Source organism: Symsagittifera roscoffensis, chromosome 1 (genome assembly GCF_963678635.1).
Source record: "Symsagittifera roscoffensis chromosome 1, txSymRosc1.1, whole genome shotgun sequence".
NCBI lineage: Eukaryota > Metazoa > Xenacoelomorpha > Acoela > Convolutidae > Symsagittifera > Symsagittifera roscoffensis.
This window is the reverse complement of record NC_087062.1, coordinates 82337033-82361226: the sequence shown is the minus strand read 5'-3', so window position 1 is coordinate 82361226 and position 24194 is coordinate 82337033. Positions and strand designations below refer to the sequence as shown.

Below are 24194 nucleotides of genomic sequence, written 5' to 3'. Positions count from 1 at the left end.
ATTTCGAGGGCCATAAAATTATGTTTAAAAAAATTTGAGAGTAGTCGTTTATGCAGGGATACCGTTCTTTTCAATGCAACCAAAAACTCAGATTTGAAAGAGGTGGTTTTCGAGAAGGCAAAAATAAATCAAAAATATGGAACAATAACTCCCCCACAGACTTTTTCGAAGGCTGTAGACAGAGGGGTTAAGTTAAAGAGACTATGGGGGAGTATGCAGGCACACAAGGGAGTAGGCGGTGTTTCAATTGATACCCCTTTTGTGAAAATTGATGAAATTTCTTAGAAAAACTAAATTTTTTCCAATATAATTGGAAATAATTTTCCATAAAAAAAAAATTGAACAAACCGATTGGTAAACAAACAGGAAAGGAGTGTTAAAACTGCGTTTCCCTTGAAACGACCTAAAATTAGGCCATTAAGCCGATAAAAATTAGGCCGAAATAATGTGGGCCGACGAATATTTTTGACGAAACTAAAAAAAAAGGAAACAAAGGCAAGGTAAAATTACAAATTGTAGGAGTAAATCAAACACTAAAAGCAACACTGAACAAAAATGCGCGCATCAGAAAAAAAAACGATTCCAAGATGCATTATTTAGACCAACAACAGATGAGCAGAAAAATAATTAGCCGACAAATTTTTTAAGTAAAAAAAAAACGAAAAGATTTGAAGTCAAGGTTAGTAGAATTACAAATTGCAGGAGTAAATGAAAACAAAAAAATCAACTAAAAAGAAACTGCAGTCAGCAAAAAAAAAAATCTAAAATGAGACAACTAACCATAAGCAGGCAAATAAATCAGCCGAAAATTTTTTTGAAACGGAATATTTCCTATTTGAAAAAAAGGCCCAGCTCAGATTTCAACCATTTGATTATGTCAAAAGTAAAAATTTCAGAACATAGCCAACTGAACACAAGGAAACTGATACTTAAATTCCATTTCGAAATTAGAAGTAAATCAAGTTTTTCGTAAATTTTTAATTTCTCTGTTCCAAAGTGGATTTTGCCTTCTTTTTAACAAAGAAAAGCAAGTGAACTTAGAAAAAATCAAAAGTCGAACCTCGAAAAACTAAAATTCTGCGTGAAAAAATTTAAGTTTTCCTGAAAAAATCGTCACGACTCACACAAGAGTCTTCACTGCGTTCATCGAATCTTAAAAACAAAGCCACCAGACGGTTTGAAAAGATTCAATGCACCCAAGGAAACAATAAAAAATTGACTATTCTAATTTCGAAAAAAAATATGGCTCAAAAAAATCTTTGAATTTCAAGAAAAAATTGATTGGCTATTTTTTGATAAAATTAATAAGAGAAAACTTATACGAAAAAAAACTTGATTAGAAGTTCCTTCATTTAAAATAATATCAAGATTTTATGCAGAGCATAATTTATAATCCCCCAGCAAATTAATTCGAATTAAACTTATAACACATGGGCACACTTAGAGGAAATGCAAAACCTTGATGTCTTAGTCGAATATTTGAGTAGACACCATTTGAGCCGAAAAAATACTTCTATAGAAAAAAATAGCAATTTTCCAGTCCCCTCTGAAACAACAGTGAAAAACACTTGCAATTGCAACTACAATGAAAGTTGCTTAAACTTGAGCAGACAAACGAAGTGAGGCAATTCAATTCTCCCGAGGAAAAATTCAACTGAAAACTTACGGAAAAACAAAAGGGTCGATCCGCGACTCAAACCACTGATCTTAGGGTGCAAAGACGACGGCGTTACCTCCAGGCCAAGTGATAATTTATAAAGCAAGTACGAAAATCAAGTAAGATTTGTGAGAAAAGTTGTTTAGGTGAAGAAAAAGTACATGTGTGAAAAAAAAACATTGCACAAGTGTAAACAAAGACATAAAAAATCAAATCGCTAAAATCAAAATTGAGCCTGACCAAACTTGAGTTTATCTCCTGAAAAAAAATCCATTCAACCTTAAGCGTCATGGCTTCGATCATTGATAATTGAAACTTCACAATGTATCAAAAGTAGGAATTATTTCACAAAAACTCATTTGACAAAAACAAATCAAGCCAGGAATCATTTGTGAAACCATTTTTAAAATTTGTGTGATTCAAGATAAAAAAAATCATGATTTCAACCATTTGATTATGTCAAAAACAAAAACTTCAGAACATAGCCAACTGACAGCTGGAAATGAATGAACACAAGGAAACTGATACTTAAATTCCATTTCGAAATTAGAATTAAATCAAGTTTTTCGAAACTTTTTAATTTCTCTGTTCCAAAGTGGATTTTGCCTTCTTTTTAACAAATTGAAAAATCAAAAGTCGAACCTCGAAAAACTAAAATTCTGCGTGAAAAAATTTAAGTTTTCCTGAGAAAATCGTCACGACTCACACAAGAGTCTTCACTGCGTTCATCGAATCTTAAAAACAAAGCCACCAGACGGTTTGAAAAGATTCAATGCACGCAAAAAAAACAATAAAAAATTGACCATTCAAATTTCGAAAAAAAAATATGGCTCAAAATAATCTTTGAATTTCAAGAAAAAAATGATTGGCTATTTTTTGATAAAAATAATAAGAAAAAAAACTTGATTAAAAGTTGAAGTTTTTTTCCGATAAAAAATCATAGAATGAATTCCACTATCGAAACTAGAAATCCATCACGTTTTTTCGAGCCATTTCAGCTCTTCTTTATACAATTATGAATGCACTTCTTTATACAATTGGAGAATATTCAAGACTTTTCACTCATTACGACCCGTTACAGTTTTCACCATGTTCATCAAATCTTTTAACAAAAAAGCATCAAGAGCTGTATACGTGAAAATCACTTCGTATTTTTACGCTTAAAACTTCCGCAAAAATTTTTGGCGCTCAACTACCTGTTATGAATGCACTTCTTTATACAATTGGAGAATATTCAAGACTTTTCACTCATTACGACCCGTTACAATTTTCACCATGTTCATCAAATCTTTTAACAAAAAAGCATCAAGAGCTGTATACGTAAAAATCACTTCGTATTTTTACGCTTGAAACTTCCGCAAAAACTTTTGGCGCTCAACTACCTGAAATTTAACACAAGTACATTACAGGTTTTTCGACAAGCAAATATTGTACATTTTGGAACAAAATACATTGCTGTGACAACCAAGCCGACAAAAAAACCATAAGACGAAAATGAGAAAATTTTTATGCAAGAAAAATTTAAAGATGGGCACAAAAAAGCATGTCTTCTCCGCCACATTTGCAGAACAAGGCCCGGAATTTGAATTGATCATAAAGCGATCTATTAAAAATTCTGTGATTGTTAGAGAAAATTTTTACCTGAAAAGTCAGCGAGCGTAACCACTTTAAAATATAAGCTACTTGCATACCTAGCAATCGCTTACTTTTTTGTTGACAAGTTTGTTTATTGTTCCGACTTTCGTTACGAAAGTAACGAAATATTTGTGCTCGGGGTGGTTTTTTTCTTCACTCAAATTTCGACTTTTTAACCAGCCATTTCTGACGGAATTTTAAAAATCATTCAAAAAGTATTGTTGTCCTGAACTTAAATTTGAAAAATATTTCACCTGTGATCATGTTTAGTAGAGTTATGGGGTTTTAAAGACTGCCATTTTGGCCAGTTAAGGACAATTAACGCGCGATATATTTCGCGCTACTAACACTAACTCGCAAGCGGAGATTTAATTCGTCTTAAAAATAGTTCCAAATTGGTTAAAGGAAGCTTATTTGCCATAATTAATTTGTTACTAGGTGCAAAGTCTATCCGCTTGTACTTTATATGGCGTGTGAAGGGATGAGTTTCACAAAAAATCTCAAATTTTAGAAGAAAAAAACTTTCATTTTAATTTATTACGCTTAATTTTTTTATTTTGTTACTGTGCTCCATAGACCTTAAAAGGCAGTCGGAACATTCAAGGCTTCGCCCTGATATGCAGTCTTGTTTTAATTTACTTTAAATTCATATTTGATATGACAAAATCCAGCAAACATATCTATACAGGAAAAAACAACACAATTAATACAGCTCAAAATATAATGAAAATATATGCTTTTATTAAAGAACACCATATGAGAACTTTTGAGCACTTAATTGGGCGAACGATTGAAGGCGAGAAATCCAAACCACATGAAATTAGCATTCGATCACTAGTACCGAAATAAAGTATCTATACTTTACAATTATATTTAATCTTTAATTGCTTCAAAAACCATACATAATACTTTATCGCCAGTGTAGTGAATATTTCCAGGTACGTTCTTTTGCGATCTGAATCACCCATGTTGTTCATAATTTTCAAAACGATATTGATTCACGCAGTTAAATTATTTGGATATGGAGGGTCTTTTCAGTTTTAATCCCATTAATAGAAAAATATCTCATTTTTCAACTCAACTCATACGATTGGCTAAACGAAAACCAGAAAAATGTAAAAGAATGTAATATAATTAAATACAAAACTCGAGGTCACGTTTCAACGCACAATTTAAAAGAGTAAATTCGAAATGACCCGATATTATGAATATCATATAATGTCCCTGATTATTTCAAAAACGGCATATGAAAACACCATCTAGTTGGCATCACATGGAAACAGCCAGCATAGCGTTGCAAAAAACAAATCATCATTTGCCTGTTTTTCTTTTCTGTTGTAGTTATCTGAGTCCATTGTAAATAACCGGTTTGTCGTCAACTCCTCCTAACAAGTTTTTGATCGCTGAAACAAAAAAATTTAATCAGCAACTACCTGCACTAGGACAGAAATGTAAAATGCATGCAATTCAAATAATATTTTACAACAAGCGAAAATAAAATAAAAAGGAGGGGCGGATTTACAGAAAACTTAGTCGACCTTTTTTAGGTCGACCAAATTGATTCTCCGCGCACTCCCACAACACTATAAAGACCCTATGTTGACCGAAAAAAATTGCGCCGCACGCCGTTTTTGGGCATTTTTGGCACGCCGTTTTTTTTAACCAAAAAAATGCATTTTATCGGCGCACGCTCACCTTCAAAATTACAATATATAAGCGCCCAAGGCCCTTTAGAAAATATTTAGGGTTGGTCGACTTAAAATGGATGTCATACAGTAATAGCAAAGGGGGACCCTTTGGTTGGTGAGGGTGTCGAATCCCTGAGGGGGCGTCCGCCCATACCTCTTAATTTGCCCTGGGTGCAATTTGTTTTGCGAAATTTGGGCCCAAAAGTTTACCCTAAAATGATCATTTTTGGCTTTTATAGTCAATCAAAAATTACGCGAAACTACTCGGTCGATCACTGACATACTTATACTGAACAGAGCCTCTTACGTAGCCCAGCAAACTTTTACAACGGTATTTGTTCAAAACATCTTTAAATCAGTTTATTTTTGTTCGATAGACAAAAAAAGATAGTTTTGACTTTATAACAAAGTCAAAACTGACAGTTGGAAAAAAAATATTGAATGCAAGGAAACAACAAAACACTGACTTTGTTGAAAACTTTCGAATTTCAAAGAAAAAAATAGAGTCCCTGTAAGTTCTTTGAATTTCTAGAACGATTTTTTGATTGGCGCTTTTTTGATAACATTAACCCAGCTAGAGAAAACTGGATCAGTAGGTAAAGTTTTTATTCAGCTGTAAATCTCAAAATTAAATTCCACTTTCGAAACTAGAAATCGTTCACGTTTTTTCTCGACGTTCGTATTTGGAAAGTGCTATTTACGGAACTTTCAGCAGATGAAATTCAATTGAACCTAAAAAGTGCATAAATACTTAAGTGCACTCATAAATGCATTAATATGTATGAATGCACATCTGAAGTTATTAGAGCACTTAAGACTTTTTCCTAAAAAACAGAAAAAGAATCACCAAGACCTATACAAGAGTCTTAACTACGTTCATTACTCTTAAACACAAAATTTTTTAAAGAATTTGAGCAATTTTTTTTCTATCGCAAGTATAAAAATCAATTTTAAAAAAAATTGTTATTCAGATAGCAAAAATTCTTTTGCAGTCAAAAACGCTGAAAAACAACCCAAACTTGAAGCATTCTGAAGAACATAGATTCCTCGATCCATTCCGATGATTATTTGTGGCACCTGATTTTGCGTGGATTGATTTTCACTAAAGTTTTATAAATCAATTTTGGTCGACACCTTCTGTGCTACTTGAACAGCAACTGGAATGTCTTGTTGTTGCGAAAGAACATTGAAAATGGGTATAAACTTTGTACTCTGGCGTGTGTTATTTTTCCCCTTTTTTGTTTTCCACGCAAAATCAGGTACCACAAACAATCATCTGAATGGGTCGAGTAATACATGGTCGTAAAGCCCTTTCTGTCGCGATTTGAACGAGATTTTTAAGTTTCCAAAAACTTTTCTCAATGTCGAGAAAAATTTGTTTTCGAAATTTTTGACCGAATTTCGAGCGAATAAAGTGAGCGAATAAAGTGAGCGAACAGGCATATTTTGCTTTTCAACCAAAGTCAGTTACCACAAATAATCATCGAAATGGGTCGACTGATATATCATATTAAAGCACTTTCAGTCGCAATTCTAACGACATTTTAAACATAGCCAACTGATAGTTGGAGAAGGATAATGAGCGCAAAAAAACAGAAGAAAACTTCTTCTCAGCCTTCGAATTTCGAAGACAAAAATAGATGCCTTTAAACCTCTTAATTCCTAGAACAATTCATAATTGACAATTTTTCAAGAAAAATACTCAATTTGAGAAAACTGGATCAATATGTAAAAATTTTATTTCGCTGGGAAATCTGATAATTAAATTCCACATTCGAAAGTAGAAGTCAATCACGTTTTTAGTGACCTTTAAACTTTTGTTGTTTGATAGTGGAGTTTGCCTTTCTCTTAACGATGGAAATTCATTGAACTTAAAAAAATCACAAGCCAAACCGCGAAAATTGAAAAAATAAAGCGTGAACAAATTTTCCTGGAAAAAAATCATCTAGACCTATATAAGAGTCTTCACTACGTTCGTTACTCATAAACGTACAACATTTTCCTTTTGTCGAAAAAAAAATGTTTCATTTTTTCCAGGAAAAGTAGCTTTCAAGGCTTTCTTTACGGCTTCCTTGGCAATATAAAAAATCGAAAAGTAAAATTTGTTCTAATAAAATGGGTTTAATTTGAGTTTAATATTCCATTTTTGTTTGTTTGTTACTTTTCTTAGATAACTGTTGTCAATTCTTTCCAACTCACTAAGTTTCAACGCGATCAATTAGTTATCTCATCATCGCGCTCATAAAAAAGGATTTTAATTTGAAAAAAAAAAATTGGTGACTGGTCGGATCAGTCTGTGCCACTTGCACAGATACCGGCTATCTGTTTGTTTATACAAATGTACCTGTTTTGGTCTCTGCGTCTAAGTCTCCTTTAGGGAATGCGACGTCGAACGTGATGTACAAATCTCCTTTTCTCGTGTTGTCGTCAAAGTTCGGCATACCCTCTTCCTTCTTCTTGATCTTTGCTCCCGGCCACGTCACTTTCTCGCGAATTACAGACACCTAAACGCCAAGATAAAGAGAATGTGCAAGCCCTTTAATGTGAATCCATGTCTCGACAAAAATCACCTTCGAACCTGACAACAATAAAAAGAGACGAAAAATTTCATAAGAATTTAGGTTAGTTTAGGTTCAGTCCGTTTTTGTACAGCTAGTTTGATTATTTCATTTTCAGATTTATTTCATTGTTTGCTATTATTTCAAAGGAATTAAGCCATTTTTCTTTCTTCTTAGACACTACGATTCAGATATAATTGCGAAAACTCGAATTCAAATACGTATATTCTCACTTTCGTAGAAACAGTTACTAATTGACAATATATCATCAAGGAGCAACCCCTCCATCACTGAAAAATACAATTATATTTGAGGGACTACAAAAATTTTGGGAGATCAGTCTCACTTTGTGTCCGTCGAGGTGTTCTAGGTCTATGTTGAATCCAGTGAGCGCCTGTGTTAGGGAGATAGTGACGTTAGTGTAGAGGTCATCTCCCCGCCTCTCGAAGTGGTCATGTTTGGCAGTCTGGATTCGGATTATCAAATCGCCCTGGTCCCCGTCTATGTGCGGCTCTCCCTCCCCCACCCATCGGAACTCACTCTGGTCTTTCATGCCCGGTTGAATCTCAAACTCAAGAGTTCGCTCCTCATTAACTAGCCTAACACATGCAAACATTTATTGATCATGTAACCACGGCATTCACTGATTCGAGTTTTACCATTAATCAATCACATGTAATTAGTTTGGCCTCCTTTCACACTTAATTTCAATATCACAATTCTTTTTGGTAAGTCAACAGCAGCACTACCACGTAGAACAATTATCCTATTTGAAAAAACTTGTTTGTCAATCAAAATTGAAGAATCTGACTCCTTATAACAATTTGAGCATCTATTTCAAATGAACAAGCGTTCCCGCCTCAAATGAAGACTGGCAGCTCACTTGACATTAGGACAGTCCTCACACACTGTCTCTTCGAACATCTGGAAGCGTCCTGGTCCCATCGACTGCGTCCTCATCTCTCTCCGACAGTTGCACTTTCTGGTTCCCGAAGCTGGCTTAGGAATTGGCTTGTTGCGCACGATCTAACAAAAAATGCTATAATCATAGTTGATACTTACGATGGAAATTGTCTCCAAATATCTAAAAAAATAAGTCATGAAAACAAACCAAAAACAAACCGCATAACTACCAATATTTTGAAACATGCTGATTTGGTCTTGCAAAAATGATTGCTGAAGTTATCTAGTGAAAAAATACTTTAATAAGAACACATACATCTACGAAATTGCCAGAATATAGTTCTTCCAAAGTCACTGTGATTTTCAGGAGCACATCTTCGCCTCTCGGAGTGTCCGAGTTCTGCCTACCACCACCTCCTCCGAAACCACCGAACCCAAAATTGAAGAAGTCGGCAAATGGGTCACTTCTGCCCCCACCTATCAACAATAACGGAGCCGTGAACACAATTTATGACATTTTTGCAATGAGTGCAAGCACGATTACGTAATGTGCAAGCTGTGCTCTAAATTCTGTTTAAGATTCGCGTAACTGGAAGAGCACCAATTAGGAAGCAAATTGCTTAGTATATCCGTCACTTATACAAAACCGTGCCGTTTAATAAATTGTGCAATGAAACAAAATCAAGTCAACTCGCATCAGAATAAAAAAACAATCTTTCGAAAAATTATTCCTTTTTTTTTGGGGGGGGGGGGCAAAAAATTAGTAACGCATATTTCCATTTGGTATTTACCTCCCTCTTTTAGACACTCTTCTCCGCATCGATCATATTGTTTTCTTTGATCTTCATCGGTCAGGACCTAAACAAATCAAATCTCGAAACTCTGGTCTTCATCAATGTATGATGCTCACACAATAAGTGCTCTTTACCAACGTCTGGTGCATACAAAAATCACTGTTCAAATGGCAAGATTTGAAATTATGAAATTGAATTTTGCAGTTCAGCAATAGAATTTCACTCATATGTTTGCCAAAGTTCTTTTTGATGCTGACTACTTGATTGCATATCTCCCTTTTTCAGACAAATAAAAATTACAAACAAACTAACAAGGATAGCCGGTTACTGTGCAAGTAGCACAGAACGTCCCGACCAATCTTAAAAAATAACAAAATTATTTTTTTCAAATTAAAGCATTTTTTTCGGTGTGATAAAGGAATCTGAGTGAAAAAAGCTTGGGCATTTTTGCCAGTCATTGTAAAGTTTGCAAATTGGAAAACATTTTTTGAAGACAAATAACAAAAACAAAAAAATCAGAATTTTTTAAATTTTTCAAAATAAAGGATAAATGAAGGATAAATAAGCTAATGCAAGCCTGCTCACTCACTTGAAATTAGACGAAAAAATCTTAAATTTCAAACCGGTTTTTCTAGACCTGGGAAAACTTTTTGGATTTTTTAATGTCGTTCGAATGACGACTGAAAAGGCTTTAATATGATATATCACTCAACCCAGTCCGATGATTATTTGTGGTAGCTGAATTTGCGTGGAACACAAAAAAAAGAAATTACTGAAATCCATCCGAATACAAAGCTCTTCCCCATTTTCAATGGTCGGAACAATAATTATTCTGCTATGTGCCGGAATGCAACTCCCGACCTTAAGATTAAGAGTCACACATCCTAGCACCTGCGCCACGGTCGCTTGACAATCATTAAACACTAGTCATCAACAAACCAGATGTCAAGCTATACTCCTTATGCAGCAGAAGTAATTCAGATGTCATGCAATTGCTGCAAAAACTCCCCAAAACGAGCACTTTTATTTGCGAAATCGCATTCACGAAATATTTTCTAATTACATCATATCACGTCAATCCAATCTGCATAACCTGAACAGGTAAAAGGTCTAATTCACTTTTGTCCGACAAAATTTTGTTTGATTTTTACATTCATACTGAACCACAGCTTAAAAGGCTTCAAATCAGTAACATAGTAAAATTCTGAACAACTAATTGAACTACATTTTAATCTAATATTTGTTATTATCGTCTCATTCTCGTGGATGCTAATCAAACTGGACCCCTTCCATAGCCCAAAAAAGGGAAAATACTTTGAAATAATCTTGCGCAACAATCGGCTATCCTCGCTATATGATTTTTTTTCTACCAAGCTACCGACCGGGACAACCAACGCACCTATAACATTTTGTTTGTGTTTAATTGATCCAATTTAGCTATTCTTAACTTACCTCATATGCCGCACTCAATTCTTGAAACTTTTCATTAGCTTGAGGATCATCTGGGTTCTTATCAGGATGATATTTCTGAGCAAGTTTCCGGAAGGCCCTCTTTATTTCATTGACCTTCGCTTTTTTCTCCACGCCAAGGATTTTGTAGAAATCTCGCCTAAATTTTGAAGAAAACGTTTTAAGATTACAAGTATGATAGATGGGCCAATGCAAGAAGAAAATATGAACGATGAATGCCCGTCATTTTTTTTGAAAAAAATCAATGCATAAAAAATGCGCAACCAATATGGACCATTTTTTCTTGTTCCCTTAACTTTTTTATCTATAGTTCTAGGACCTTTTGTAACAATAAGAGCTATTTCAAGCAGTAACAGTCATGCTTACCCGGCATGTAGATAATTGCAGCAAAAAACAAATATGAACAGGCGATAAATGTTCATTACAATGACATATATCTGGTTCTGAAACGGATATTTTAGTGAGGTTTACTCGTAGAACAACCTAAAACACATCCAACAGTTCAAGAAAACCAAAAAACTATTGAAGTTTTTGCTAAAATTATTTAAATTCGAAGCAAAAATTGTATCGCTAGCAAATTTTAAGATGAAACACGTTTTTACTACTAACACTTATAACATTTTGTTATTAACACTTATAACATTTGAACAGGCTATGTTCAAAGTAGTTCAAAGTTTCACCGCTTCATTAGCTTTCTTGAACAAATTTGAATATTTTATGAAGCAATCCAAGCCATGGCAAAAATTTCGAAATATTTTCAAGTATCATCGCTTCATTAGCTTGCTTAGAAATATTTTAATTTTTTTGGAACCGATTCTTTTTTTAAGAAGTAACTGAAAGTGGTCATAAATTCCTTGCTTGAACAACTTGTATAGAAAACGTGAACTTCTCGCATACTGATTCTGTCTAAGATATAACTTGAATCATATCGAACATCACGGCTTCGATATTTTGCATCACAAAACTTAATTTGTGTTCAATTTCGTTCTAGTAAATACCTCGAATATTTTGAAGCTTCACTGATTTGATAGCTTGCTAAGAAACAATTGAGTTTCTTGCAAACGGATTCGTTCGAGAAAATAACGTAGCAAAATTCAAAAATTTATTACCTCAATAAATTTCTTGAGAGAATTCAACTTAGGTTTATTCGACAATGTTTTCTTGAAATAAGAAATTATTTGTTTTGATCGAATTGTGCAAATTTTTTGACGCTTTGATAGCTTGCTCAAAAAACTTAGTTTTGCGAATCGATTACCTCTATAAAATAACTTGAAAATTTTCATAGTCTCATGACTTGATTATGTTTTTGAAACAATTAACCTTATTGCGGAGCAATACCTTCTTATAACTTACTTTTGCTGAGCAATTCAAGCTATGAAATAGTCTTCGAAAAAAATCAAACTTTAGTTTTAAACTCTGTTTTTCTGGTTTTAAGTTCTTCCAAATTTGAGTTTTCACTCAGAAAACTTTGACAAAATTTATCAATATAGTTTGAAAGATATTCATGCTCAGGGCTCAACACCAAAACAAAACGTATTTAAACTGTGATTTTTGTTTTGAAATTAAAATCAATCGAAATTGGGACTTTTTTGACGAGTAAACTTCTTATCAAAAAAAGTGTCAGTAGCAATTTAAAATATTTGAAAGACCTGAGATGAGAAATTTGCTGTTTTTGTTGTGTTATCAGACGCAAAACATTTAACTTCGTACTTTCATTGCGTTAAATTAATAAAAACTAAAGAAATTCTGATACAAAATTCTAAATTTTTTACTTCTTACAATCTTAAGAAAGACCATAAACAAAGTATTTTTTGTTTGATTTATGTTCAAAATTGCCAGGTGTTTTCAAAACAAACTTTTCTCTTTAAATCATCTTCCATTTCAAAAATTTAAGGGCTATTGTAGTGAATCTTTTTGCACTAGGCATCAAAAAATTGACGAATCCCTAACATATATTTAGCAACTCGACTAGCGTAAAACGCTTATCCGGTACTCATAATAAACCGCATATATTGAAAACAAGATCTGCATTCTTTGAGTGTACTCTGGCACAAACCAATTAAAAGGTTCGTAATTACAAATTTTGCAAAGTTTTTTATTCAAATTTTGAAGAACCATTAAATTTTGTGAAGTTTTATATAAGTTCCTCGGAAAATTTGAAACGAACAAAGAAACGTCACATCTGGGAAACTAAAAGCAATTGAGCAGTCGCATTTGGACGCAAGATTTGCAAACTTTGAGAGTACTCTTATAGCACCCAACTACAACTTAACCTTAAGTTTTCTAAAAAAAGGTATTTTTTGAGACCCAGAACGAATTTCACATCTCAAAATCTACCAAGATTTTAGCAGTTTTATTAAATGGCAATTTTTGAAAGTACTCGGACACCATACAACTACATGGTTGGGAATTTCACTTTAGTCAATCATTTTGTAATTTGAGTTTATGAAAATTTCAAAATAAATCGTATTATCTCTTCAACCTAAAAAGTTTTGGGCATTCTCAATTGGAGGCCGAAATTGCAAACCCTGAGATTACTCTGACTGATCCCCAACTACAGGTTAGGAATTTCAATCTTTGACAAAAAATTAACTTAATTTTCATGAAAATTTTTTGAAATCACAAAAAAAAAAACGTCATATCTGGAAAACTGCAAGGTTTTGAGCAATCACATTTGGAGCCAATATTCGAAACTTCTGAGAGTACCCAGCCAGATCCTCACGAAATAAATGGTAATTTCAAGTTTTGTCAAAATTTTTATATTTAAGTTCTCCGAAAAATTTTGAGAAAACCCTAAAAAACGTCATATCTCGAAAACTACAACGATTTGAGCAGCCATAATCAAAGGCAAGATTCGCAAATTCTGAGAGTACCCTCACAAAATCCAACAACAGAAACGAGATTTTCAACATTTTGGAATTTTTCAAAATCTAAGTTTTTGAAAAATTTTTGAAAAAACCATAAAAAAACGTCATATCTCGAAAACTACAAGGATTTGAGAAGTGATTTGGAGGCAAGATTCGCAATCCCTGAGAGTACCCTGACAGCAACCAACTACAGGGTAAGAATTTCAAAAACTGAGAAATTATTTAAAATTTATTTTTCTAGAAATTTTTGAAAAATTTCGAAAATTCCCTATTTCGTAAACTAAAAGGATTTGGTTATTCATATATGGAGGCCAGAATCGCAGTACCTGGGAAAAACTCTGACAACATCCCACTATTAGGTAGCTAATTTCAAACTTGATGAAACAAACACTGAATGTAATGTCGTTGACATTAATAGTATGAACTTTCTCCAACTTTCAATGGAACTTTCTATAATTCGTTAGTTATGTCCAACGGTCATGTTATGTAATATATTTGCTGATATTATATTTATTTACTTCACGTTGGTGTAAACCACTTCGGCCGAGTCCACCCAAAAATCGAGTGCTATTAATATTAAACTAGCGTTTAACGCACCTCCGGTGCTTCGAAATTTTTTGACAACTCATGAAAAACCGCATATATTGGAAACAACATCTGCAAATTTTTGTGTACTCTGACTGCACCCAATTACAGAGTTGGTAATTTCTAACTTTTTAATTTTTTTATTCCCATTTTAAAATCGTCATCTCGAAAACTTAATGGGCCTCTGGAGATTTGAAACCACTGAGAGCACCCTACTATAGGATTCGGATTCAAAAATTTGTGATTTTGTTAAACCTAAGTTTCCCCAAAAAAATGAAAAAAACGTCTTATCTCGGAAACTAAAATAATTTAAGCATTAATTTTAAGAGGCAAGATTAGAGCGCCAGGGTGTACGCTGGCAATAAGGTTGTATCTTCATCGGGTTGGTAGTATCAAATTGTTTGAAACTCTTTGTAGATAAGTTCTTTGAAAAATTTTGAAAAAATCAAAAAACGTCACATCTCGGAAACTAAAAGCATTTGAGCAGTCGCATTTGACAAGATTTGCCACTCTTTAGAGTACCCTGACAGCACCCAACTACAAGGTTGGGAATTTCAAATTTTGAGAAAAATTAATTAAAATTTTCTGAAAACTTTTGAAAAAAAAATAAAAAAAAAAACATCATACCTCGAAAACTATTAGGATTTGAGCAGTCATATTTGGAGGCAAGATTCGCAATCCTTCATAGTACTCTGACAGTACCCAACTACCAGGCTGGGAATTTCAGATTTTGAGAAAAAAAAATTAATTTAAGTCTTAAAAATATTGAAAATATCACAAAAAACATCACATCTCGAAAACTACAAAGAAATGAGCAGTCATATTTGGAGGTAAGAATCGCAATCCTTGATAGTACTCTGAGAGTACCCAACTACAGGGTTGGGAATTTCAAAAACTGAGAAGCTATTTAAAATTTAATTTTCTAGAAATTTTTGAAAAATTTCGAAAATGGCCTATCTCGTTAACTAAATGGATTTGGTTATTCATATATGGAGACCAGAATTGCAAAACCTGGGAAAACTCCGACAATATCCTACTACTGGGTTGCTAATTTCCAACTTGATGAAACTGGAACTTCAAACAATAAACACTGAATTTAAACGGGAAAATCGAAAAAAAAACCATTGCAATATATGATAAAAGTTAAACGTGAGAAAATTCTTTTGTTAAACATGCGAAAATATTTTGTTGAAAAAGCTTAAACATGGCGAGATAGTGAAGCCCGCATTTAAATATATAATAGATTAAATTAAAACAACCACGCAACAGCCTGACTACAAAGCTATATGACACTGAATTTAAACTGAAAAATCGGAAAAAACCGTAACCATAGCAATATACGATATAGCCTAAACGTGAAAAAACTCTTTCGTTAAACATCATATGTTGAAAAAGCCTAAGAAGGTGAGATAGTGGAGCCCGCATTTAAATATATAATAGATACATAGATGAAATTTTTAAAAAAATTAGGAGACGGGTAGACAGACATAATCAAATTAACTAAAAAGCAGGTATACAGACAGACAGACTTAATTTGACCTCGCAAAAAATTACTGAAAATTAATGAACTTGCGGAAAACTAATTGAAAAATTTTCTTAAACATTGCAATATATGATATAGCTTAAACATGAAAAAAACTCTTTCGTTAAACATGCAAAATTATTATGCTGAAACATGGGAGATAGCTGTCACTCGCATTTAAATATAGTATAGATAGATAGATATAGTTGTATCTTGTTCACGCGCGTTTTGGCAGTTTATTGGTTCTTCAAGGCATTTTGTGCTGAACAAGCTTGTTCTGTACTGGTTTGAAAGAATCGGATAAAAATAACCAACACAAATTAATCAAGCTCATCTTACATAATTTTGGTTGAATTCGAAAAAATGGAGATAAAAATTATAGAGTTTTTTGCCAACACCTTTTAAGCAAAATAAATTTTTGAACCGAAATTAAATCCTCAAAACGGGTCAGTTGGCTTGATTGGAATTGCTCATTTGGTGGCACATTTACCGACAGTGAATTAGAAATATAATAGCATCTGTTGTATTTGCTATACTGGTGGCTATTTCCAACTGATCAGGTTCTTACTGGTCCTTGATTAATCCTACTAATCTTGATTATTTCTACTGATCAAATAAAGATAAACCATAACGAAAAAAAATGAAAACAAATTTTTTGTCTGAAATGAAAGGCAAAAGAGTTCCTACTTTGATTTAAAAAGTTTTTCTTTGATTAATTTATGTGTTTTCAATCGATTCTTAAATACTAATCTAGAATAAATGTTAGACAAAACGTCAACTGGTCACAAGAGTTTCAGAAAGTTCAATTAAAATAGCAAATCAATTGCTTACAATATGACATACGAACTTTAAAATCAGTAGGAAGGTTGTAGAAAACTGATAGAGATATTCACCAGTTCATCTGCCAAAAAAAAACAAGAAAACAGGTCGATTTCAGTAACCAAAAAAGCAATGAGTCAAACTCTGAGAGTTTTGTCATTCCCGAATATACTATAATAAACAGCACGTACTAGAGCTTAAAACTATATATATAAATCAAAAAAATAGATTTCCCGGTTATATTCAAGTCAATATTCATATCAATGAAAAATGTGGTAATCAGAAGGTCAAAAGTATCATAGTAACCGAGGTTACAGTCATGAGTCCCTTCATCATGTATTCCAGTCAAAATCCTTGGAATTTTTTAGATATGGAAATGATAATGATAAAAGAAGATGACAAGTGTTTAAGTCCTTTTCAATTTAAATCGATACGGGTTACGTTTCTTCAATAAGAACACGCAACTCGACACGAGATAATATAATACACAAGTGTTACAAGTAAAAAATTTCGTCGAAAGTTATTTTGTCATTTATTGTTCCGAGTACGCAAGCGGCGTTCGCAATCTGTATTGCCAGGGAGATTCTCTGTTTTAAAAAGCTGCCTGCTCTGGGTTCCTCAGTGCATATGCTTAGGTTCTTACAAAGCTTGCTCAAAAAAACTTCTGTGCTGGGGCCGGCCGCGCCCAGAATTTCAAAAGCTAGCGGTTGCAAAAGATATCCACCAATTACAAGATCTTTATACTTTTCAATTTTTCGCTCTTCCGCTTCAGCGGCAGACGTACCAGGGTTACAAACAGACCCGGCATTAATCCTATAAGGAGCTAAGGAGTCTACTACCGTTACATCCCACAAGAGCTGCTTACCATCAGCCCATGGAACGAGCGTCAAAACGTCTGATCGCTTCTGATCGGTCCTGTAGAGGTGTCGTGGTTCTAAAACAGACGGAATGTGAGTAGATGATAGACTCTGCTTTATAAGGTCATTCATGTTTGAATGCCTAGAGAATCTCTCTGCACTTTTGAGGCAAGAAAGACCATGCCAACCATCCTCGGTAACGTCTTTTCCGCACACGCATTTGTGCCGTTCGCATATTTTTGATCCTAATTGAAGTCCTATTGCAATTCTGAGTTGTTGGTTCGACAGTTTTAACCTTAAATTTTTGCACGGGATGACGTTCAACCATTGGGAGCCAAATCTATTGTTATACCCTCAGCCGTTAGGTGAGGTATATACTGTGTAATCTCGATAGTCGAAGTCTATGCTTAATCGCTAACTAAGAATTGGAATACGAAGAGATTGAGAGCAACTTAAATTCAGTTTAGAAAGTTAAGTCTGATTCGAATCTGACCTCGAAATCATGAGAGAGACAGAGACTCATAAATAACTATTGAATATGGTGTTAGGTTTAATAGGTACTTAATTTAGATCAGACTTCTATATAGTTCAGTTTACATAGTGTTACATAAGTATATATGGTTAGCACTTGGGATGGATGTAATGTTTTAGATAAGCATAGTTCTAGTATATCCGAATGGATAACAGTTCATATCGGTATGTACTGTATCCGTATGGATAACATCTATCTTGGAACGCGTTGAACCTTTTTACGTCCGTTGGTTCGAGTCGTAAAATCAAGTTTGCAATTTCGCAGTCAAAAATTGGCTCCGTCCAATTTTTTTGGATTTCGTTTCCCGGAGCCATTTCAATTTTTCCAAGGTCAAACCACCGTTTAAGCGCATCATCATAGGTTCCTTTCACACGCTCCAAACCAAAAATTTTGCTCAAGGCATCTTTCGAGGCTAAGAAAGCGGGTAAAGCGAGTAGACGAGCGGAAGAAACGCCCAAGCCACCTTTGGCTGCCGGGAGAACTGCTTGTAAAAACTGGTTAACATCCATTTTCACGTTAGTGACCTTGCATAACGAACTCTTAGTAATTTATCGTAGCGTTCCAAAAAACCATTTTGCAAAAAACAAGGGCTCGTACGCAAAAATATAGGAGTTTTGGCATTCTAAAGCAATTTTTTAGGAGGTAAAAACCATAATGGGCGTCTAGTTTGTCAATGACATCCGCGATTTTTTCAAGCTCCTTAATTGTTTCGTCGAGCAATTTTTTTCGGCAAAGTTCGCCGATTGGAGATCCTAAAAGGAGGAGTTCTTCTTTTTTTTTATTTTTATTTTGGGGCATATTTTTCGAAATTGTGTTAAAATTGAATTATACTGTGTACTGGTAGTCGGTCCCAAAAAACAAAGTTCACACTTCTCAGTGTTTAAGCTCAGGCTGTAAATTTGTTCCGATTTCAGAATGTTTTTAAGGTCCCGTAGTACTACCTGATAGTCGTCGGCTAAATTCCCATCTAGATGTTAATTTTCGACTCCAACCGTTTGACTAGTGTATGAATTGTTTCCGCAAGAAAGGGTGAGGCTTCAGGATCACCTTGCTTAGTTCCGTCTTTTGACATTATGACAGATCTTCATTAAAAAAGGTAACTAGGTTTACCATAAGCGCAATGGGTGTAATTATACAATTGGGGGCGATTTGAATAAACATGATTCAGCATTGTTTCTCTGTTTAAAGAGTTAAAGGCATTCTTAAAATCTAGCTTTAAAAGAACAGTGCATTTTGGATTGTCGTCGCGTTCAATCAGGTTTCGAAACGAGTGCGCAGCTATTTCTGCTCCTCGTTTGGTACCGCATCCTAACTGTACGTTTCCGAAGAAATTTTGTCGCTCGGAGAGCGCCTTGCTTCCAGCGCAATCAGACGCGATACGTCTCAGCGTGTTGCCTATGGCAATCGGTCTCAACCCTCCGTCTATCTTTATGAGTGGTTCGGGTATTTTGCCATCTCCAATGAGGTTTATCAGCTTAGTAAGCGATTTCAGAAAATTAAGTCCTGCACTGCCACTCGACTTACTAACAATATCTTTAAAAATTTGAGGAACTATTTTATCAGGAACTGCTGCTGATCCGTTTGGAAAGGACATTATCGCTTTGTATAGGTCGAAATCGGTTACGAAAAAACTATCTAACTTTTCTGGATTTGGAGCTGCAAATTTGGCTCGCTGCGGGTGCTTAGACAACAATTTTTGATAGTTATCAGTTGAAAATGGAGCTATTTTGTCATCCGAAGCAGCAAGCCTTATTCCTCCCCTTACATTTCCTTCATCGAGCTTACTACTTATTAACTTTATTATCTTCGAGGTCACTCAGAGGCGGGCTTGAAACTTCGGGATGGGGTTTTGGAAGTGACACGTCATTTGCTTGAATTTTTTTCTTTATCAAAGAACTCAAGCTTGTGGTTTGTTTGCCTCCACTTCTTTTCGGTTGCTTCAAAAAAAAACAAGAACGACGTTAAAAAAATTAGCCATTTTGTAACATCTTCTACATTGTAGACGATGTCATTTATTTTGTCCGACAGACTTTCCGCCAAGGGAACACGCGAGTCTTTTGGTACTCTCTTGAGTACTCGGACGTTTGAGATGGCTGTATTAACATAATTGTCCAGCACTAAATCATTACCTATTGTTGCTTTATTAACAGATTTTACATCAACGCATAAAAGACACTGAAACCATTGGGTTTTCTTAGATTCGCTAAGAGAAATATTTACACAATTGATATGATACCAACTAGAACAACAATCACATCTAATTCAATTTATCAGTCCTGAAGGTTTTAAGCAATCTTTGCTTGTACATTCTTTGTTGTTTTTCCTCATCTTGACGCAGCATAAAGGTAAAAAAAAAAGATTTTGACTGGACTTTAGTGGACTGAACTAACCCATGATAAGCGGTTAGTGGGAATTTTACAAATCAGCAAATAAAAAAAAGACAACTAAATTAATTTAAATTTTAAAATCGGATTATAAAAATCAAAAACAAGGAACAATCTCACCCGAGCTCAGTAGGTCCAGCGGTGCACCACCAGACTCCTCAAGCCAGTTCCAGTTTCCCACCTCCCCATAGAAAGCCACTTTACAGACCTGTGTCTAAAATGCCTCAGAGGGCGCTCCACATACAGGCACAAACATCAAACATAACAAATCTATTTAATAAGTTTATTACAACAATTAGGCTAAAGGCTAATTAACTTTTTATCAGTAAAAAAAGACTACAAAATAAAAAAAGACCATTTTTTCACATCAATCTTTTCTGAGCTCAGACTACGCAAGACAGTAATCCCCAAAAACTAACTACCCAGAGGAAAAATCCAAAAAAGTCTTAGCCGCGATAAACTGGTAGAGATTCTATGGTCAAGTCACTCCACAGGAAACGTATAAGAATTTTTTTTAAAATACAATGGTAAAAAAATTAGGAACATTTTCAGAAATTAGAAACTAACAAAAAATTAGGTAAAAATTGTGGGTTATCAATGGTGTAAGAAGCAGAATTCAATTATCAAATGACATTTTATTTCTAAAACTTTTTTGGAGAAGCAATTACGAGTAGCTTGAAAATGGCAAAGCTATAAGCTCTTGAAGAAGAAGAAGAAAGAACACCTGAATGACTATACAATAAAAGCCGAGGCATCAGTATAGCAAAGTGTAAATAATAAAGTTGGTTAATATTCTTTGGTTACATCAAACAAAAATACAACATCAGAAAACAAGCAATAAACAAAACAAATTAAAACAAAACATGTTCGGTTACAGTTCAGAAATTGGTTGATTAAAATATATGAAGTTACGGATACTAAAAAAACATCAGTTTTAAGAATTAAGAACGAGCTGGTATTAAAACTTTACAAAAAATTTTACTGATAATCCTAACATACAGCTTATCTACAGAGTATATACAGATTCTCTTTCAAACAATACAATGTGTGAAAAAATAAACTAAATTAAAACATATAGAACTAGCAAAAACGGAAATCACGCCACGTATTTGTATTTGTACATATTGGATTGTTTCTCAATTCACTCACGTAAAATTCTTTCAATTTTTTTTTGAATCCTGTTCTCGATTTTTCTAAATTGCGCAAAATTATGGGCAGTGAGTTCCATTTTTTAGAAGTCAAATGAAAAAATGATTTTTGTAGGGAAACGGTTGAACAATGTTTGTCAAAAATAATTTGTTTCGTTCTTTTGTTGAGCCTATAATTGGCAGTCGGTAGTCTCAATGTATTTTGAAAAGCCTTCTTTTTGTTTGTAAGATATTGGTATAAGTATGTTATTCACTTTAACTCAATTCTTTTCTCGATTCCAATTAACGATTTACTAATGCGAAGAAGGGAAGACGATTTAAATTTCGATCTGAAATATGTTCTTTTTAACGCCCAGTTCAACTGTTTATCTAGAGATAGCATCAAAGTAGCATTAATTTGTATTTAAAACAATGCTGAATATTCTAAATGTGATAAAACAAGACAATGAAGCAAGGCAACTAATGATAATGTCGGCAGTTGTTGTCCAATTGTATCTATAGTTTTAATTCCTTGTACCATTTTTTGGAGAATTGTTTTGATTTGAGCATGAAAAGATAAACTTTATTCAAGAATAAGTCCTAAATATTTGCAATCATTTTTTTCACAAAATGTTATAAATTCCGATTTAGATGCATTCAGATTCAATTGGTTCTCTGCAAAAAAACTCCGTTTGATCATTGAGCGATTTTTGCAATCGATTCAAAGCATCCTCAGAAATTATAGAAGAAGAAAAAAACATACAGTTGTCAGCATATTGAACTAAAGTACAACCTTCATATAATCGCTCTTGTATGTCATTAACATATAAATTGAACAACTACGGACCAAGTACCGTTCCTTGTGGAACACCTCGTTTGATTTCAATCCAGTCTGAAAAGAATCCATTGACGTTTACTCATTGAATACGTTTGTTTAGGAAGCTAGCAATTAAAGCATTTGCTCCATTTGAAAAACCGAGAGAAAGCATTTTTTCAATTAAAACTTCATGCGAAATAGAATCAAAAGCCTTGGACAGATCTAATAAAGCTGCATGTACAATTTTTTTGAGTCTATTTGATTTCGAACACTTTCTGTCACAAAAACAAGAGCATCTTGTGTTGAATTGTTTTTGCGAAATCCGAATTGAAATGGTGTCATTATTTGAAATTTGTCAAGATGTTCTGTAATTTGGGCATGCAAAATTTTTTCAAAAATTTTAGAAAAAGCACAAGTTATTGATATTGGCCGGTAATTTTTTGCATCCATTGGGTCATCTTTTTTAAACAAAGGGGTTACGTGTGCTTTTTTCAGTTCGATCGGGAAAATGTTCTCATCTAAGCAATTATTTATGACAAAAGTTAAATGTGGAACTATAACTGATTGACCGTCAAGGATTGCCCAAGCAGGTACGGTACAAGGTCCGAGAGGTTTTCTGACATTGATTTTTCGAACTATATCAAAACATTGCTTCACTGTAATGTGTTGAAAATGGAAAGGCGCAGATTCAGAGGCAGATTTCTGGTAATTCAAAGGCTTTTTAACGCCGAAAAATTCGCCTAAGTTTAAAAAAACATAATTTAAATGATTGGCAATTTTTTGGTCTTGGGTTATCATTTCACTGAAGGAATTTCGTAGAACTGTAATTCGATTGTTGCCAGAACATGAACCTCTAACTTGGTTAATATATTTCCATTTTTGTTGGATAGTGCTGAGAAGTGAAAAACAGTTTTTTGAATGATCGAGTTATTTTCTAATCAATTGGCTCATTTGATTACGTAAAAACTGGTACTTTGACCAGTTATCGCTTGTCCTTTGACTGCGATATGATCTGAGTGAATTCTGTTTCTTAATCAACAATTGCTGACATTCTGAATTGAACCATTCCGTTTTCAACACATTTTTTGGTTTAAAATTACGAACAATTTTTTTTTCGATAGGAGCATGTTGCTGAAGAGCACTAAAAATTAAATAAATCATCGTCGAGAACATGTTTTGTGCGTCTGTACATTGATATAAAAGATACGAAGGAAGAGCTGAGAGTGTAATGCAAAATTCATTTTTCTGATAATTTTTCTTATTGAAAGTCGAAATTATCCTCGGTAAACTTTTGCCGCATTTTATATCCGTCATAATAAATGAAGCAAAATGGTCGTGTTTAAGATGTATCAAAACAAAATTCAATGCCGTTTGTTTCATAGTCACTGATAATGTAGTCGATTTGAGTTTTAGTTGAGGAACTAATTCTGGTCTCATCGTTTGGACAAAAAACCTTCAATCCATATGGAATAATTATAGAATCTAAATTTTCTTTTTCTTTGCTATCCAGATAATTTATGTTATAATCACCCAGAACCGTAATTTTATTAGAAACTGAAAATGCATTATTTATGTTAAGCGTTAATTGTTCCAAAAAGTCAATATAGTTTGATCTGCTTGGATTATAATACAAATTAACTAACATTTTTTCTTTACTGAAAATGTTGAATGTAGATTTGCTTTCAACCCACACTGAATCATATTTTTCTTTATCAAATAAATTTAAATCAGGCCTCAATTTCGGAGCCAATTTGACTGGTATATATAACAAAACGTCACCGCCTTTCTTTTTTACCGCTGATTGCCTATCATATCTGAACATCGCATGCGTTCTAGGGTGGAGAATCCATAAATTGTCACTATCTGCTTTTTTAAGCCACGTTTCGGAAATTCCTATATTTTTATTTTCGCCCATATCATCAAAAAAAAATTTCAATTGCATCCGTTTTCTAATAGTTCTTTGAAAATTCAAATGAACA

The 24194-nt window shown here is 33.8% G+C and overlaps 2 protein-coding genes across 2 annotated transcripts in view; both read right to left on the bottom strand.

Moving 5' to 3' along the window:
• Window positions 1-20558, bottom strand: part of LOC134851058 (intraflagellar transport protein 57 homolog) — a 166380-nt gene extending 145822 nt beyond the window's left edge. Inside the window, exon 1 of the mRNA XM_063866961.1 lies at window positions 20545-20558. The gene's annotated coding sequence lies outside the window, so the exon portion shown is untranslated. The remainder of the gene's footprint in view (window positions 1-20544) is intronic.
• On the bottom strand, window positions 3918-20564 carry LOC134851066 (dnaJ homolog shv-like). The gene is made up of 9 exons (XM_063866973.1): window positions 20544-20564; window positions 11072-11150; window positions 10688-10844; window positions 9233-9299; window positions 8758-8918; window positions 8422-8564; window positions 7885-8137; window positions 7325-7484; window positions 3918-4695 (listed from the first exon to the last, which is right to left on the bottom strand). The coding sequence occupies exons 2-9, from the start codon at window positions 11125-11127 to the stop codon at window positions 4634-4636; spliced, it is 1059 nt and encodes a 352-aa protein (XP_063723043.1). The 5' UTR covers window positions 11128-11150; window positions 20544-20564; the 3' UTR covers window positions 3918-4633.
• Window positions 20565-24194: the final 3630 nt, after the last annotated feature.

What these genes read in the sequence shown, in the direction of transcription:
- LOC134851066 (XM_063866973.1), bottom strand. Translation starts at nt 11,127, where the DNA reads ATGAACATTTATCGCCTGTTCATATTTGTTTTTTGCTGCAATTATCTA. An exon ending in GAGGACTGTCCTAATGTCAA is followed by an intron (nt 8,138 to 8,421) that starts GTGAGCTGCCAG and finishes TGCATGTGTTAG; the next exon opens with GCTAGTTAATGAGGAGCGAA. An exon ending in AGACGCAGAGACCAAAACAG is followed by an intron (nt 4,696 to 7,324) that starts GTACATTTGTAT and finishes TTTTTGTTTCAG; the next exon opens with CGATCAAAAACTTGTTAGGA.